A 17,888-nucleotide genomic window follows, 5' to 3' on the forward strand; every position below is an offset into this window, starting at 1 on the left:
CTTCAGGAGGCAACATAATGGGAGCGAGAAGGGTCCTGAGCGGGAGCAAGGACAGCAGAGGGATAACAGGGATTGCAGGGCCATGGGGGGCACCTGCTGCCCGCTCTCCTCGGCCTCGCAGGGCCATGGGGGAGCCAGTCCGAGGGATGGGGAGAGAAAGAACGACCAAGAGCAGGACAAAAAGTGTCCTGGTGGTGATGAGCCCCACGACAGGAAGATCTCAGAGCGCTGAAAGAGCAGATCGTCTCTTTCCTTTACTGCCTTTTACGGCCCTTGCAGGAGGCACGCTGCCAAAGACTCTAGAAACAAGAAATTAGTAGCCATAAACTGATTTTATTATTTTTGAAAAATGGAATGTTTCACTAACAGAAACTTTAAGTGATGTTTGACCAAGAACACATTTATTACAAAAAAAAAAAAAAAAAAGAAGGAACCCAAGTGATAAGTTGATGTAACGTTTGGCTACAATGCGGCAGCAGTCTCGCTTTTTGTAATCACAAATTCAAGGTGACCCTGGTTAATAAAATTACCACCATTGACATCTGGCAATAAAAAAAAATAATATATATATATATGTATATATATAGTGCTTTCAGTAGCGGCGGGTAAAACGGGGTTCAGTCGGTCTGTTTGGCCGCTCCTGGCCCACAAACACTCCTTGTATTCCACTACTCTGCATCATCTGGCTCTGGTTTCCAGCTTGCGTAAAGCCTCCACGCCTGAAAACAAGACCAGACAAACTGAAAATTGCCCAGAAAATACTACTGTGACTCTGAGAAAAGATGTTTGCTATGGGCTTTTTGCTACTTGCCAACCCAGAGTTAAGTAGAAGCTGAAAGTATTATTTTTCACAGTTGACACAGGAATTTCGTCATTTATACAGAGCAGTCAACTATTACAAAAACATTATAAGCACTCTGACAAAGCTTCTTACCCCGACATCCCTCCTCGATTCATCACATGGCCTGGTCCTGACTGACCAGGCACGCTTCTATCACCACCTAATTTAAAAAAAAAAAAAAGAAAAAAAAAAAGAAAGGAAAGAAAAAAGACAGACTTTTGTGTTTTCCTAATAAAAAAGCCACCTCGTTCCCAGAATTTTATTTGCTTTCTCAGTAATGCTGTTAAAGCTCCACAGGAATTTTAACTACCGCTAGAAGTTCAGCAGCAGTCATTCATAGAAAAGACCACGATCACACTGGTAAGCAGCAAGTGTACCTTGCCATCTCTCATGATCCCGTCCCATCATTCCTCCATCCACATTTCCCTGCCATGAACGATCTTGATGCCCCTCTAACTTTCGACCATGATCTCCCCAGTCACGTCCATCTCTTAAAAAAATAAAAGAACATCTTCTAGGTGTGTCCCTTATCCGTTTAGCAGCATAGGGTAAAGCCAAACCACCATACCCCATACAAAAGTGTATTAAATAACTGTTAACGAAGCTGTATCTATCGCCACCCAACCATTGCAATAAAAACTGGTAAGAGAGAAACGACTAGCAACTTGCTGAACGGCATCTTTCGCACAACAAAGCTCGCCTTTTTCTGATCTACAGAGACATAAGTAGTATCGCGATGTACTAGAATACTTAAACCTGGAACAATTCTTTGACCACCATTCCTCTGCCTGGTACGTTTGTGCAGAACAGAACATTACGCATCCGGAATATGCCCAGTCGGTTTAAAGAGAAACCGCCAGGATTCCTGGCGAGTCTCCGCTCTCCACCCCCTCGACTTCACAGATTCTGACTCAATTTCCTTAAAACCTCATCACTAGCCACAAATGAGACTTTTGGCATTACTGGAGCATTCGGTACAGGACTGAATCTCATCTGTAGAAGAGAAAGTTATTTACAAGAGGATCAGTTACGAGCTGAGCTAACTGAGCAGCACCTCTTTACTCACTACGACGCTCTGTTCTCTTGATGCACGGGGGAGCTACATGCGCAAATTCCCTGTTTCTCCAGATGCTCGAAGAAAACTATCTGGAGAGAGGATTCACGCTGTAAAACTGCTTCCGCTGGCGCCCTTTGAAGGTTCACAGAGCGTTAAAATTTTAAGAACCAAGAAATCACTTCCCTTATTTCCTAGGCACTAACCGGGTTTGTGGAGGTATCCCTCTCCCTTCACTCATTCTTCTGTCAGACCCGTAGCCACCCCAACTATCCCGGGAGTGACGATCGGGCCCTCCATGGCGTTCATCTGAGTAATGCTGGAAGGCAAACGGTACAGAGTTATACTAAGAACTAATACGTATTTTCTGTTAGCATTGCAAAAAACCCCTCAGCTCCACAGAGGTTGTCTTTCCGTAAGCTGTCAAATAAAATAAAAACAGAAAATAAAACAGTAGCTGTCTCAGTTTTTACTGGTTCAGTGTTGCTACTGTTGCACAGTTCGCTCTAGGCATTTATTCTGTTTCACAGCACAGATTTCACTCCACTCCCTTTTTGTTTGGTATGGTGTTTCCAAGGCTTACATTCTGGTTCCAGATTTTTAATTTTTACAGAGAATATCTGCCTACTTCCAACCTCTCTTCTGAAATGAAAGGGTTTGTATACCATTGCGGTACTGGTTTTCACACCTGTCCTTTTACAGTCCTCTGCCTTATTCCCTTATGACACCAGTTATTTTCTACAACCCATTCAGACAAACATCAGAGAAGGATAAGACTCTGCAGTAACCTCCTCTTAATGCACTACAGACACCCAAGAGGTTAACCAGAAAATTTTTATCGCCACGTACCAGCCTGAAAAGATGCCGTACCGCAGCTCCCACGGCTCGGAGGTTTCCCCCCACCCCGATCTGTGGCTACCGCCCTAACGAGCAGATAACTTAATAACTTACATTCGGCACATTAGCGTGCAAAATCAGTTGCTGCTTGAACATCTGCTCAGTTTAAACCCAGTGGTCGTTGCATTTAAGAACCAGGCAGCATGCACACTGTGTTCTTTCCGCTTTGGGGTCAGTTTGTTTGGCTTTTTAACTGAAGCGGTTATTTGGGTATAACCCACCTGCCCATCTCGATCTGGTATTCCTCTTGAACCATCTCTTCTGGAACAAAAAAGACAAGTTTCGGTTGAACTGACACAGCGATCATAATTGCGACGTCTGTATGAAATAGCGCGTGAAAAGTTATCTTCATTAGGCTGTAAATCTGAGAACGCCAATGTTTGTTTACTGGTAGGATATTCAAATGAGTTTTTGTTTCATAGTATAGAAAGAAATCAAAGTAACATCTATTACTGTAACACGGGTAAGCAAGGCATCACCGAGGCACGGTCAGGTACTCGATGGTACCAAGGGAGAACACCGAGTGAAGCTACCAGTATCAGAAATGAGTTACAAGCAAAAGCAAAGCGGTGTGGTTTTTGCCAAAGATCCTTTGAGAGCAAAGCAGAAGTCTCAATAGCACTAGGCAGAAAGTATTGTTGCATTCTGTGGAATTAAAAAAATCTGCATTAGCCACAAAGATGAACGTAGGGAAAGTTTTAAAGCAAAAGGAAACAGCTAAATCTTAGGCTAATAGGGATTCATAAACCAGATTTCCATTCATCTAGAGAGAAGCTGTGGGATTTCCCTCGGCATCACAGCAGCCTACATTAGGACTTGGCTCATAATCTTTACGCAGCCTCTCCCCGCTATGTCCGTAAATGATGGAAACACAGGACTGTTTCCAGTTCCAGTTCCAAAGGATGGAAACAAAAGGATGGAAACAAGCACAAGGGTCCTTTGTTTAGCTCTTCTCTTTTGGCACCCTTCAAGCCATCAGTAAGCCACAAAAAGACACCTAATTTCCATAAAAGTATAGGAAGAAAAGACACTGCCTCACTGACCTGTCCAAACAATGATCTTGGTATCGGCCACGATCCCTGTGGTCAAAGTCGTGGAAGCGGTCTTGACGACTAAATTCAGAATGATACCTATCATCCATCGCCATTCGCTTTGCCTCTGGCCAGTATGGGTCATCTCGCCTGCAAACAAGGTCACAACTAGTAGTAATCTCAAAATAACCTTCTTTTCCTGCTCTCTTGATATCAAACCTCGTTCAATTCAATTATCCAAAAAATTATTTTTGATTTACAATTAAAAACCTTTGTGTGATAAGTGGGCATCGCATTTCAGTGTCAGAGAAAGCTGGGTGTATTGACACTATACGAAAAGCTTAATCTCAGCATGTGCTGACGTGAGAGGAGAATTAGCATCTGTTCCTGCTAGCTATCCTGCGTTAGAACCTGTAAGCAGGTTCTATTCCTGGTCGCTTCCTCTTTGGGCAATAAGAATTTTATACCTGCTGTAATAAAATTGTGCTTACAGGTATACAAGTATGACAGTTGCTCTTTCTCAAAATCAATATTAAAGCGTTAAAAGCGCTGTGTAAATGGTCTTCCAGTTGTGAACTCCCATGACTGCTTTAGCAAAGAGTACTCCCAATTTACACAGGCTTTAGAATGTTCTGTCTGTAACTGGATGTGGCCAAAGAATTTGGAATCTTATCACAGGTATCGTTACCTGCCGTCAGGATCATAAGGCCTTCTCATGGCAGATCGCCGTTCTTGTTCGTAGCGCAGCTGTTCCTGCTGACGTCGCAGCTCTTCCCTCTCCCGCTGAATTCGTTCCTGTTCTCGTCTCCGTTCCTGCTCTATGTGCATTCTTTCTCTCTCCAATCTCTCCCTCTCCAAGCGCTCTCTGTCAAGACGCTGCCTTTGAAATTCAAGTCGCTCTCGCTCTCTCTGGAGCCTCTGTCTTTCATCCCGCTCATGAATAGCTTGAAGACGTTGTTCTCGTTCTCGCCTCTCTCTCTCTCTAATTGAAAAAGAGACATTTTGGTTTTAATTGAGAATCTCAAGTCTCAGCTTTACTGCTTCTTTGTTTTGGGTGGGGTTTCTTGCATGCTTTTTTTTTTTTTAATTTAGTTTCTATGTTCTTCCAACTACCTGCTTAAATGTGAATGACCTCTTCTCAACTAGATCACAGCTTAGTTTTAAAAAAAGAAAAAAACATCTATACAGATGAAAGAAGCAAGGGTAAACATTCTGCATAAGTCACACAGCATCCACACTAAGTCAGCTCTGAAAAAGCTTTCATAGAGCACAGCACGTCCTAAGAAAAAATCTGACAAACAGAAAGTATTTACAAACTTCCAGGGAGGAAAATCAAGTATGGACATTCAAATCTGACTGAGTGGAATGTAAGACCTGAAAGCACCTACAAAGGTTATTATTCAACAAGAGTCTCACAAAAAGCACAGGCTTAGAGAAGACTGATTTTAGTAAAAACCTTCATAATTTGGCATTATGTCTGTTCTATCGATAGATTAGTATCAAATCGATCTGAGATGTTGGAGGGCCAGCTTGACACTGCTTTGCAGTCTGTTCAAAGCACAGATAAGGGAAGTAAAAACATGCCATTCAAAGCTTCGAGCAAAAGTGGAAAAACTCACCGGCGTCTTTCCGTTTCCCTGATTTCTCGTTCCCTCTGTCTCTGACGTTCACGTTCTCGCTGCTCTTTGATTTTATCAAACGATAAAATATCTTGCTTCTCTTTGCTCTCAGATTTGCGATCTTGGCTTTTTGTACTCTGAGTTAAATCAAAACAATACATTAGCTGAACACAGTGCATTTTTAGCTAAAATTCGTAGGCAGAAGGCCTACCTTATGCCAACCTGAACAAACAAGATTATCCTACCTTCCCAGAGGTAAACAATGTTGGAATTTCAGGGAAAAGCAACCCGAATTTGGCAAGAACTTCTAAAGAGTTTTAATATATATAAATACTAGGGGCATATAATCTGACTTGCACTGGTGGCAAACCATACACCACTTTAAAGCTCACCGGCCACCACACTCCATGCTCAGGGAAACACATCTTAACACCATTTTCATACTGCAACTCCACTTCTTCAACTAGGACAGCAACACCAAAAACTATAAAGAAGGTGAAGCATTTACCTTTGCAGCATCCTTAACACCCTAATGCTTTCTAAAAAGTGACAAAAGGACAACTGATCCCAATAGGCAAGGAAAAACATCCCTTCACCTGTATGCATGTAAAGCTATTTGACATTTATATTTACAAAAAAAGGCTTCCCTGAAAGTTGCACTTACCCTCTCTTTTGATGTAGAAGTTTTCACGCTAATAACTGGTTCTCCTTTAGATTTATCCATTACCACTGTCCTCTCAGTTCCTCGACTCACTAGAAAACAAAATACATCTGAGAATAAATAATACACAAGACATTCAAAAATTCTTACGAGATTTAAAACCGTCAGGATACACGGCAGTAAAAAATTATTTTATTGAGATTTTAAATCACTTGTAGGAGAATACATTTATGATTTAAATAGCTTACCAAGATTTGGCCAAGTTGGGGATGGGGGCAGTAAAGCTATCACAAAACTACAGTAGTGTTTTCTGGCAGGGATGACACTTTAAAAAAAGCAATTTAATTTCATTCTTGTCTGCAAAATACACACCTTTGCCACAGTTAAGAAACCCAACAAAAAACAACCATCCCCGAAAAAAGCACTCAGAACTGCACACTGTGTCAAGTCTAAACCCAGTGATAGTTCCATCGAATTCACAGTTTTGAGGATTTAAAGCCCAGTAATTATGAGTAAGTCAGAAAAAAGCGTTTAAGGTATTTTCTGGTGTTGTTTGTTGTTCACCAGTATTACTAAGTATGCTTCATGGTCTTTTCTGTTGGAGTATGAATCACATCTAATAAGAACACTGAGGTTTGCAGAAGGTGAAGCCTTTTAATCAGCCACAATTCTGAATGTTTATACTTGTTCTTCCATTTCCTACCTGGCTGATACAGGAAATTTTTCTGGATGCAAAGCAGAAGCTTTGTTGCAGTTGCTTATATTCTTTGTTCAATTGTTCTAAATTTGTTTTTTTTAAATAAGTATCCTTGAAAACATTTCTGAAAGGCAGCTAGAATTACCTGATTTGCTTGCCCTAGATCTATCAGAGGATCCGGCCTTTTGTTCATCTTTCTCTTTTCCTTCTTTTTCATCTTTTCCATCTTTTTCTGATTTCTTAGCATCATCTTTTTTATCAGTCTTCTCCTCCTTCTTAGTACCAACAGACCTATAGGTAAACTTTGCTTTAATAGAGAACCTAACAAAAAGTGCTATGACCACTCTGATCAAGCCACCATCTCAAAAAACCAAAACAAAAACTCAACACAAAAACGCTCCAAAAAAAAAACAAACCACTCTCAAAAAAACCCCTCACTCCCAATACCTTCCATGCTGCTGTGCAGAAGCCAATGCATACTTGTATGCACGATTAAGTGTAGCAGCCAATCCTAAGCTAAAGGTGACCAAAAGTGAGAAACAACAGATAATCCTTCTGAATATTTGGCAACTCTTAGTGCTGGAAGCCTTCTGTTCTGCCTATAAGTAAAGTTCATGCTTAGCATAGGGAGAAAAGGGCCCACCTATGTATAGGTTAAGCTCCACCAGAAGAGCTTTTGTAAACAAATACCGTAAGCACCTAATGCAAGCAGGCCAGCCTGCCAATGCATCTCCTTTGTCAAATCTTTTAAAATTTTATGAGAAAACAAAAATCAGTAAAGCAAAATACCTCTTTCAAAAGCAACAGACCACATGAAAAACAAACATTGAAGTATCACTTGCTGAGCATGCAAACAGTCTATCAAAAAGACAGAATAAATTCTGGAAATATTTAATTAAAAGAGCAGACTAAGCCAGAGTCAGATGAGAGGATAAACGATTTTGATAAAAATGGTTTATCTAGAAATTAATTGATTGGGTATCTCCTGATATAACTGGCAAGTTTTGATACTGAACCCCAAAGAGCTCCATATTTCTGAACAGAGGGCCAACTAAGATGCACTCACTGCTGCAGAATATCAATTTCAATTTTTCATGAACTACTCCTTTTTCAGATGCTGTATAACGCAGTGAATTGACATTTGCTATAGTTAACTGTTCACTTTGGTCATGTGGCTGCATTTCAACTGAGTGGCCTTTAAACCCAGAAAAATACCCCAAACCGCTTTACTTCTCAGATTTGGACTCTGCAGAATGATGCTTGTCTTTTTCCTTCCTTGTTTCACCTTCCTTTTTGTCTGACGGCTTTTTTCCAGCTGGTTCATTTTTTGCCTAGAATTTTAGCCAGAAATATTATTATAATAAGAGACAGACATTAAAGTTGCACACTTTTATTTTCATTACACTGTCACAGAATAGCTACCACTTACCTTTTCCACAGAAATCATTTTTCCATGCAGCTCTGTTCTGTGGAGATGATTAATGCACTTAGTGGCTTCTTCAGATGTTGACATCGTAACAAAGCCGTAACAGCGAGCACCAGGACTGCGAGCATTTGTCACTACTTTTGCACCAACCACCTTTGGGAAAAAAAAGAAATTATTCCGTGTTTGCAGATCTGTCGCCAAATGAATTCCAACTTAATCACCATTTGAGCAGCTCTATCTACCAGTACCACACAGTATAGCACCTATCCACGTTTAACAGGGAGGAAATACACTCGACACACAACATTCCATCGGCTTTCTCAGAAGACAACACTGCTAGGCTTGTTTGACAAGCAGCAAGGAAATACAACATAAACAGCGCTTACGCTCAAGTCAAGAGCAACACAACCACATCTGAAAAGGTTCAAATTTAAAATTATTCCACATGTATTCTGAAAAGAAGTATAAAACGAACACAAAAGTCTATGAAACAGATGAATCCAATAGTGGAACAGATTGTTGATACAGCTCTGCTGAAAGAGAGACCGCCATAATAACCAGCTCAGAAAATTGATCTTCAAGCTGCTGAGCAGGCCAGTAAGTTAAGGAAGACACATGTATGCAGGGGAGAGTGGGGTGTAGTAATAAAAATTAAAAAAAAAACAAACCACAAACCAAACAAAAAAACCCCACCCAAACCTACCACCACTTTGTCTTTTCTTACAGGACACCTCTGCTCGTTTCTGTCCACAGATGAATCTCTGACAGCGCAGAGGCACGCGCTTAGTGACACAAACATTTAATATTACTTTCAGAAATGTATTAGGAGGAAGGGGAGATGGCCATGGAAAGACTTCCCTTCCACAACTTCTGCTCTCATATCCCAGCTGGCACTAAAGGACAAATGGAAGCCTGCCCTCAAAGACTAGATTTCTCAAACGAATACCCAATTAAAAACATAACCGTATGAAACAGCATTAACTATCGCTGGACACCCAAGAGGTATAATTAGACTATAGCACAATAGATGATGACCCACTAGTCTCTCCTGTTGAGAATTGCCTCATTTTTACAGATATGTGCACAGAGATCCTCTGAAACCTGGACCTCTGCCACCCCCCCACCCCCATTTCCGACAACCTTCTTTATGAAGTATGCTACTAGAACACAAGAAAGTTAAGTGCTTAACCTACCTAGCTGCTCATTAGGAAAAATAAGAGCTAACTTTAAGGTCATTCTTTTAAATTGATAAAATGGTTTGTTAATTTACATATTCGCTACATACCTTCCCATACTTGCTGAAAAGATTCTTCAAGTCTGTAGCTCTAGTAGAGGATGAAAGTCCACTAACCCACAAATTCCTGCCAGAACCACTACCCGCGCGGCCTAAGGTACAAAAAAGCCAAACATAAAAGACCGTGTAGCACAAGAATGCAACAGTGAAAAAGTAATCGCCCTACAAACCCCACATTATTTTTTTTCTTCACAGACCGTGTCAAACGCAATTTTACTTCTGCCTCTTCCAACCAATCCGAAAAATCAACAGACACATTGCAGTCTGCAAAAATGAACTTCTGAACTCCATACTTGATGTGCATTTGAATAGGTCTTAATGAGTTTTCATCTACATATTGTCTTCCTACACTTCAATCACTTTTATAAGAATTACAAAGTATTAAATGTTAATTCACAGGAGACTTTTTTTTTAAAATACTGTCAGCTAATAAGGTTACAGAAGTTATATACACCGAAATTTACAATTTATGCTTTGAAGGCTATGTTACAACAACATTGACAGTTCACTGAATTAACAGTCCTCACCAAAATTACCAGAGTATTAACCTATAGATTTAGGCATCGGCTGAGATTTTTTGGACAAATACTGGTCTTGACGGTACCTATCACCATTCATGAAGCTAGTGGGACTCCAATGTAACTATCCCGGTGAAGATATACACATGCTCAGGGAATTAGAAGAACACAAAAAATAAACAATGCAAGAAAGGGAAGTCAAAAAGTGAGAACTATTACTCCATTCGCTCCTTTGAACGTTTACTTACTACAATTAACTAACATGATCCCATTATATTTTTTCAAGGCATTTGTACATTTTTTAAAAAAACACATACCTTTATCATCCTTTGAGATTATCTTTGTATCTCTGTCCTCCTCAACAGGGCTAAAGACAAAAGGTCATGTTATTCAACCGATCATAAGCAAAAAGAACATTAATTCTAGATTGTGCACTAAAATTGGATACCTACCAGTATATTAGTTCTGAAATAAACGCTATCTTTGCAAATTTACAGAAGAGTGTCAGGAAATATGGGATTTGTACCCTTAAAAGGACAATTCTGTTTTGCAGATGACAGAAATAAGAGCAATTTATTAAACAACCTTTGAAGGTTGAGGAAGGAAAGAAATCAAACCCTCTGTGTTAAAAAAAAAAATAATTAATATCTGCACATGGAGAAATAAAACAGATTCTTTAGGAATAGGCTACAATTTCATCAGTCTCGGTGGCCAATTGAAGGAAACAGCTTATTCGCATCACTTAACGACCAATGAAAAAAGATAGCATCTGGTCTATAACGGAGAAAAAACAAACCTCTTTTTCTGATCACCGCCCTCACTGCTTGAGGACTCTTTAGTGGCAGGGGATTCCTCAGAATTAGCTTTGTCTTCTGTTTTCTTGCCATCTTCTTTGCTATCTTGGCCTTCGGGACCTGCGCCTTTCTCCGCTGTTTCCCCACTAGAGGCTTCCAGGCCTTGGGAGCGTTTGCTACTCTGATCGCTTAGGGTCTCTACTACTAAAGATTCAGAGTCCGGTTTCTCTTCCTCTATTGTCTGTTCCCTTGTCTCCCCTTTTGCTACAACTAAACGCTTTGCTTCCTTCCTTGCCATAGCTTGTGCTGATTTGCTGTCCAAATCTAAAGCATCTTCCTCCAACTGAGTGGCAGCAAGAGCGTCCTCTTCCTCTGCTAGCCTCTTGCCTGGCACCACGTTACTTGCTTCCTGTGCATGTGGCCGCTCCGCTTCGTAAGTTTCTTCGTTAAGTGGTTCAGATTTACAAGTTTCCCCCAAAATGTCGAGTATTTTCTCATTTTCTACGGATTTAACAGGAATAGAATGGCACAAGATTTAATCACCAGGGAAATACAGCAATCACAAATGTGGAACTGGCATGGCTGCCACACTAACACCAAGAGAACTTCTAAGCTACACAGAGATTGGAAAACCCTAGTGTACACAGTGTTAAAAGCGCTACGCTAACTGCTGTCTGACAAACTACCAAATCAGCCCTAAAATGTTAACAGGGAAGAAAAATGCCCCCACAGATTTAACAAAAACCTTCTGGCTGATCCTTGATATTCTTCATGAAATCGTTCAGCTCTGTTTCTTCTCTAGTTAGCTTCCAGAGTCCGAGATGCTTAACTGAACGTATCAAGGCACTGAGAGTTCAATTTCCAAATTTCGGTGACATTCTTTTAGCAGACAGTCCAACATGAGAACTGGGCATCTTCTGATGGTGTACGAGTGCATTTGCAGTCCAGAAAGCGAATAGGATCTGTAGAAAATTCCTGTGACGACAGTGTGTTCCTTCTTCTGAAGTTCAGCCACTCTTTAATTTCTGTTCTGTACCAAAGCTGTGTATTACCTGCCCTCCTGTATTTTTATTCATAGAACTACAGTACAGCGTGATATCACAAGATCTGTTTTCAGAACCTTTACATCTTTAAGGATCATTCCTTAACTCCACTGGAGGTAACAGTTCTACGGAACCATTTCATCACATTAAATACATGTTTCCATAAAGCGGTTATTCACAGATCTGGTGATATGACTGGGTTTCCAATCTCTATGACCCTGCATAACCTGGATTGTCCACCAAAACGTACACTACAGTAATGCATTTAAAAAAAAAAACAGGGACACAAAAAGAATTAAATAAAGAATGAAACTGTTTCAATGCCCAGGACTTCTTTTTTTTTTTTAATTTAAACAAAAAAAAAATCCACAATCCAAAAACAAACCAAAAAACAATCAAACCAAAAAACCAACAAAAACACAAAACCAAAAAACCAGTACCTGGCTCCAAAGGTAACTCTCCAAGTTCCTGCAGTGAAAAAGTTACAAAAATAACAAAACATCACTATGTTGTAATAAGTCAAGGTGTTATTCTGAATGACACCTCTCACCCCCCCCAAGATAGGAGAGAATTTAGGGAGTTACTATCATTTAGCCTACTTCATTTTTGAAATGTTGAATTTTAATAAATTTGGCACAAGAAGGTTTAAACATTACTTTTTAGCACCTTGAAGTTTTAAGAAATGTGTAAAACTTCAGTATTTCTTGGACATCTTTTGAACACACAGTACACATTCACATGGGTAAATAAATCAACAAATGCAAGTTGCATAAAGCAAAGCTTATCTTCATGTTACCCTTCTCTAAAGACTATTTTATGAAGTCTGCTTTCCGAAAACAGGATTGACAGAAACACCAGCTTCACCAGGACTTACAAGTGGCCTTAACCTACCAGGAGTGATCCGGGAAGTATTTCAGGAATAGGCCAGTTTCAGCTTTGTTGTCAACATGGGATACATACTTTTAATGGAATTTAAATATAACTGAGTTGGTTTATACAACAGATAAAAAGAATCCAATCTACCACCCAAACTCAGTATGACATATAGATCATATATACACGACCAGATAGATAAACAGATAGATATCTTTGTCCATATGATTAGATTAGAAAGGCACGAATTCTTATTCTTTGCAGAATAAGAATGCACCCACTGTGTACTACCTGTATATATACTGTTTCAGCATACAGTTGATAATTATGCCTTTTTGTTTGTAAAGAAAAATTGGTTATCATTTACCTTTATTACGGTTAAATCAGACGAAGAAGCACCTAAACTGTTTCCAACATCTTCAACCTCTACCTTTAAAAAGTAAACAAAGACATTTTGTTATTTATAAAAGAATGGTATTGCGAATGAAACCTGAATGAGAAACAAAAGATTTTATTTTCGCTGACAACTGATATTAAGCAAACATATTTAGCATCCAAAACAACCAATAAGGGTAAAAACTGACCAGCGACCCCCACACTTCTTCCTGATCTCCACTGAGTAAGCTCTCTCACTACCTCTCAAATGTGTTGGTCGGCTCACAAAAAACTTTAAGGATGGGGCTTCCAACAGCAAATTTCTCTTACTCTTTCTCTCTTATTTACAGCAACAGCACAGAGCCAAAAGTCTATGGGACTTGATAACTGTTTTCTTTACTGATAAAAGACAACCGCAAGAGCTGACCTGGGGTCTGGTAGTTTAGTCACTGAAAAAAAACCCTACTTTCTGGGTATTTCTATTTGACTTGTGTGGGACAGGGATATGCTTGGTAATAGGGGGTTAAGCTTATTTCTGCAACTTTCAGATTTGGGTGGAGAACTTTAGACTCTTGTAGTCCAGACTGATGACACAATGTGCACGCACAACAAAAAGCTAAGCTATACTTCCCTATTAGATGGGGCAGAAATAACTTTCTTCAAATGCTTTGTTGTACAATTCAGGAGATAAGCACTTGACTTGGGGAAAAAAAATTATCTTCTAGTCCAGATGGACAATATCACATAAGCAGTGCAACAGCCAGATGAACACAGAAAGCCAACGTAAAAACACTTTCAACACCTGAGTAACTGTGAGACCCTATCTGAACAGAAAAAATGACCTAGAATATAGTTCCCAGAATGTTGCTGTTCAGCTGAAGTAAATAAGCCTACAGCATTTGTATACCTCACATATCCTCCTAAATAAAAGAAAAATATGAAAATGGGAATGTAAACGTACGGTGAAGCAGAGTTCAAAGCATGATTAAAACAAATGCTTTCTGGATTACTATTATATGTGTACAAACAACATCTAAGCATTTTAAAATCAAGAACGCTATTTCCACAAATATGTAAAGGAAGAAAAAGCAATGACCATGAGAACTGGCAGAGTCCTTACTTGTTTCAAATACTCTTTAGCTTATGTTTTGCTATTTAATTAAAAAAAAAATAAAATCTGATTCCACGCACATAAGAGATGCATACCATCACTATTGGTATTTCTCTTGATTCTTCTTTAATTTCTGAGAATTGTGGGGATGCCTCCAAGTTACCCATAGCATATTCTGTAGGCTGATCTGGAAGTTCTTTCACTTCTGCATCAGCATTTTCTTTACTATCAGACAGTGAGTCAAGAATATTATCAGCACTGTAATCCTCTCCGCAATCTACCGCATTGCCATTATCTATTTCAGCTTCATCTAACACACTAATATCCATCATGTCAATATCCTGCAAGTTATCCAAACTTGCTTCAATATCCTCCTGTAAAAAGAAAAAAAGTATATATAATAGCCATTGTAATTTGAAAGCAATGCTATCATTACTTTGCTTCAAACGCAGTCTTGCATACCTGTCCATCTCCCGAATCCTCTTCCAGGCCATTATCTTCTACTCCCTCTTCATCTGGTCTACGTCCTAACAACATTACAATCGTTAGAATGAAAAGAAAGTAACAGCATGTATCCTTCAAGTTTTATTTTTTCATCAGAGTTGATATTCCATTCAGTTTAGTTATCTGCTCTTTCCTTATCTTCCACAACTGAGTGCCTTTATATCATCCTAGTTCAGTAACTGACAAACATGCTACAGTCTGAGGTCTGTCATGACTTCAAGAAGCACCGCTGTGCACTCCCCAGAACATCTGGCTCAGCTGAGACTGCAGTAATGTATTATCTCAAGCTTTCATTTCTTTACAGACATTTACAAAAAGGAAAAAAGAAAAAAGCAACCAAAGGGAAAACCCAACATAAAACAATGAAAAAAAAAAACCCTCTACAAAAGAATGAAAAATCCCACTGTATTTGTAAGCATTACTGCAGTTCTCCGCTTATCAGCTGGACACAAAATTTCGGAACTCACATTACTGAAAACAGTTTGCTAGTTTCAGCACCAAACAGGAACTCCTCAAACTTAGAGCTAAGCAGTTGCTTCAGCTTTTATGAATGTAGCTCAAAAACTACAAGCACATTACAATAAAAAAGGAGGAAGGATTTGAGAGCTAAGAGGAACATCTCACCTATTTTCCATTCCAACACTAAAAGCGCTAAAACATACGTTAGGTATTTTTCTGAGACTTGAACATGAATGTGATTACCAAAGATATCTCTGCTTTTAGCCATAGTTTTGACATTTGTTCTGTTTCCAGTTAAGATTTCACATTTAAGTTTGCAAGCAAATGTAACATCACTCCAAACTGGATCTAATAACAAAAATCCGAGTCAAACAAACTAGTTGGCAAAACATTTGAATTTCATCTCACGAATTTACATTTTTGCGTAAGTCAAAATTAATAATTTAATTAAAGCTATAGCTTTGGGACGGCAAAACATTCAGCAATAGTGCCAAAATGAAACCAAGCACTTTGCCAAACGGAAAAGCAGACTTCAGAAAAAAAATTAGCATGGTTCCATTTCATGAGTTAAAGTTGCTAGAAAACCCAAGGGAGATGGGGGTGAAGATCCTCTCTAACTGCCCTGTACCTTTGCTGCTTCTTTTGGGAGTTTTCTTCATGATATTTTCTGAAACTACTGGAATTTCATCAGGATTCCCCCCTTCCTCCTCAATAGCCTGTTAAGGGGAAAAGATAAAGATATGATATATCAAGACAGACATAATAATTACATTTGTGCGTTTCTGTTGAATTTAAGAGCTGGACACCAGAGGCAGAAAAATACTGAAACAAGAATCTAGTGCTTTGAATTAGATAGCAGCAACTTGGATACACAAACCAAACGCCACGGGATCAAAGCAACAAGCACACAAGAAACAGTAATATGTTGGTGTAAAGTTTCTGGAAAGCAGTCAGCAGCATAACCTACAGACAAAAAAAAAAAGTCAATCCTACGGCATTTGCAACAGTGCACAGATCCCCGGAGTGTTGTGACAGTGTAAGAACCTTGTCTCTAGGAGACGGCAGGCATCAGGTCAATGAAAACGGTCTGCATGCTACTAACATAGAATCATAGAATAGTTCGGGTTGGAAGGGACCTTAAAGATCATCTAGTTCCAACCCCCTGCCCTGGGCAGGGACACCTCCCACCAGCCCAGGCTGCTCCAAGCCCCGTCCAACCTGGCCTTGAACCCCTCCAGGGATGGGGCAGCCACAGCTTCTCTGGGCAACCTGGGCCAGGGGCTCACAGCCCTCACAGCAAACAGTTTCTTCCTAATAGTCAATCTAAATCTCCCCTCCTTCAGTTTGAAACCGTTCCCCCTCGTCCTGTCATTACACTCCCTGCTCCAGAGTCCCTCCCCGTCCTCCTGTAGGCCCCCTTTAGGGACTGGAAGGGGCTGGAAGGTCTCCCCGGAGCCTTCTCTTCTCCAGGCTGAACCCCCCCAGCTCTCTCAGCCTGTCCTCACAGCAGGGGGGGCTCCAGCCCTCGGATCATCTTCATGGCCCTCCACGGGACCCACTCCAACAGCTCCGTGTCCTCCTTGTGCTGAGGACTCCAGGGCTGGACGCAGTGCTCCAGGTGGGGTCTCCCCAGAGCGGAGCAGGGGGGCATACCAAACATTCTGACGAGGATACTGTGTACAGGCTACCAGCTAGAAAGCCAGCAAGGAAATGAGCACGCAGCAAAAAGCCTAGCAAATAGTGCACAGAACCGTAAATCCGGGAGCTCAGTGCATGGTGGGGAAAGGCCAGTGATGCATGAAACCAGAAACACCCGGGCCGAGTGCCGCGGCAGACGCGCAGTGCTGTGTCCCCCGAGGAAATCGGAGATGGGCTCGCAGGCACCTCCCCCCCGCTCCCTCCCCCGCTACCACCCGAGACCGGCGGCTCCAGGGGCGAGCCTGAGACAGCCAAGTACGGGGCCACGCTCGCGCTGGGCCTGACGGGCCCCGCGGAACCGACCCCCCGCTCCCCGCAGCCCCGTTCCCTCCGCTCCACGGCCGTTTGGCGCCATTTTCCTCAGCAGCGCCCGGCGGGGCTGCGCCGCCCCCGCCGGCAGCCCCGGCGCGTCTCCCGGCTCACCTTCCTGAGCCGCTCCGTCAGGACGCTCTTGTTCCCGCTGCTGTCCAAATTGCGGCGCTTGAGTTCCGCCCGCAAGTCTATGACGCGCAGCTCGCTCAGCCGCCGCCGGTTTTCCGACTCCGAACTGGAGACTCCCGACCCACCCACGGAGGCAGGTTCTCCCTGCCCGGCCGCTGACTGACTCTCCGCCATAGGGCCGTTGTTTCGACTCGCACGCGCGGAGCAAGGCAGGTTAAAAAAAAACCCAACAAAACAAAACAAACACCCCGCGCAAAGCCGCGGTTGCGGCACAAAATGGTGGCAAAAACGAGACGCGCTGAAGAGAAAGGGGGAGGGAAGGAAAAGGCACCGCAGCCCGCACGCGCGCTGACCACCAGGCCCGCAGGGGTTGTGCGCATGCGCGGAGAGTAACGTCCCCGCTCCGGAGCGGGCCCCTGGGGGTGCGCGTGCGCACTACTTCCTTCGCCCGCCTCCCTCCGCAGATGCGCAGCCGCACTCTGCCTCGGCCCTCGGACGCACGCGCGGGAGCTCGCGACTCGTCCTCAGACGCGGGCGACGCCGTGCGCGCAT

At 41.7% G+C, this 17,888-nt stretch overlaps 1 protein-coding gene across 6 annotated transcripts; it reads right to left on the reverse strand.

Moving 5' to 3' along the window:
- Nucleotides 1-313: 313 nt before the first annotated feature.
- Nucleotides 314-17,832, reverse strand: LOC141734222 (scaffold attachment factor B1-like). 6 transcript variants are annotated; one of them, XM_074565672.1, is made up of 22 exons: nt 17,319-17,832; nt 15,826-15,913; nt 14,697-14,761; nt 14,330-14,608; nt 13,116-13,178; nt 12,316-12,343; nt 10,835-11,333; nt 10,356-10,405; nt 9,512-9,612; nt 8,230-8,379; nt 8,031-8,131; nt 7,248-7,316; nt 6,946-7,091; nt 6,107-6,195; nt 5,443-5,579; nt 4,512-4,805; nt 3,836-3,973; nt 3,014-3,050; nt 2,102-2,214; nt 1,219-1,331; nt 935-1,001; nt 314-719 (listed from the first exon to the last, which is right to left on the reverse strand). In XM_074565672.1, exons 1-22 carry the CDS (start codon nt 17,508-17,510, stop codon nt 593-595), a joined length of 2,946 nt encoding a protein of 981 aa, XP_074421773.1. In that variant the 5' UTR covers nt 17,511-17,832; the 3' UTR covers nt 314-592. The 6 variants fall into 6 exon arrangements, 5 of the variants coding, with proteins under 5 accessions (XP_074421773.1, XP_074421772.1, XP_074421775.1 ...); XM_074565671.1 differs by having other exon boundaries at nt 3,014-3,053; XM_074565674.1 differs by lacking the exon at nt 7,248-7,316 and having other exon boundaries at nt 3,014-3,053.
- Between the last annotated feature and the right edge of the window lie 56 nt (nt 17,833-17,888).

Source organism: Larus michahellis, chromosome 23 (genome assembly GCF_964199755.1).
Source record: "Larus michahellis chromosome 23, bLarMic1.1, whole genome shotgun sequence".
Lineage (NCBI taxonomy): Eukaryota > Metazoa > Chordata > Aves > Charadriiformes > Laridae > Larus > Larus michahellis.

Bases quoted from the DNA above. Each gene is read 5' to 3' on its own strand.
- LOC141734222 (XM_074565671.1), bottom strand. From the start codon at position 17,510: ATGGCGGAGAGTCAGTCAGCGGCCGGGCAGGGAGAACCTGCCTCCGTG. The intron at 3,054-3,835 runs GTCAGTGAGGCA...TTTTTGTTCCAG, and splicing joins CAAGATCATTGTTTGGACAG to AAGAGATGGTTCAAGAGGAA. The intron at 720-934 runs GTAAGAAGCTTT...TCTTGTTTTCAG, and splicing joins AATCGAGGAGGGATGTCGGG to GCGTGGAGGCTTTACGCAAG.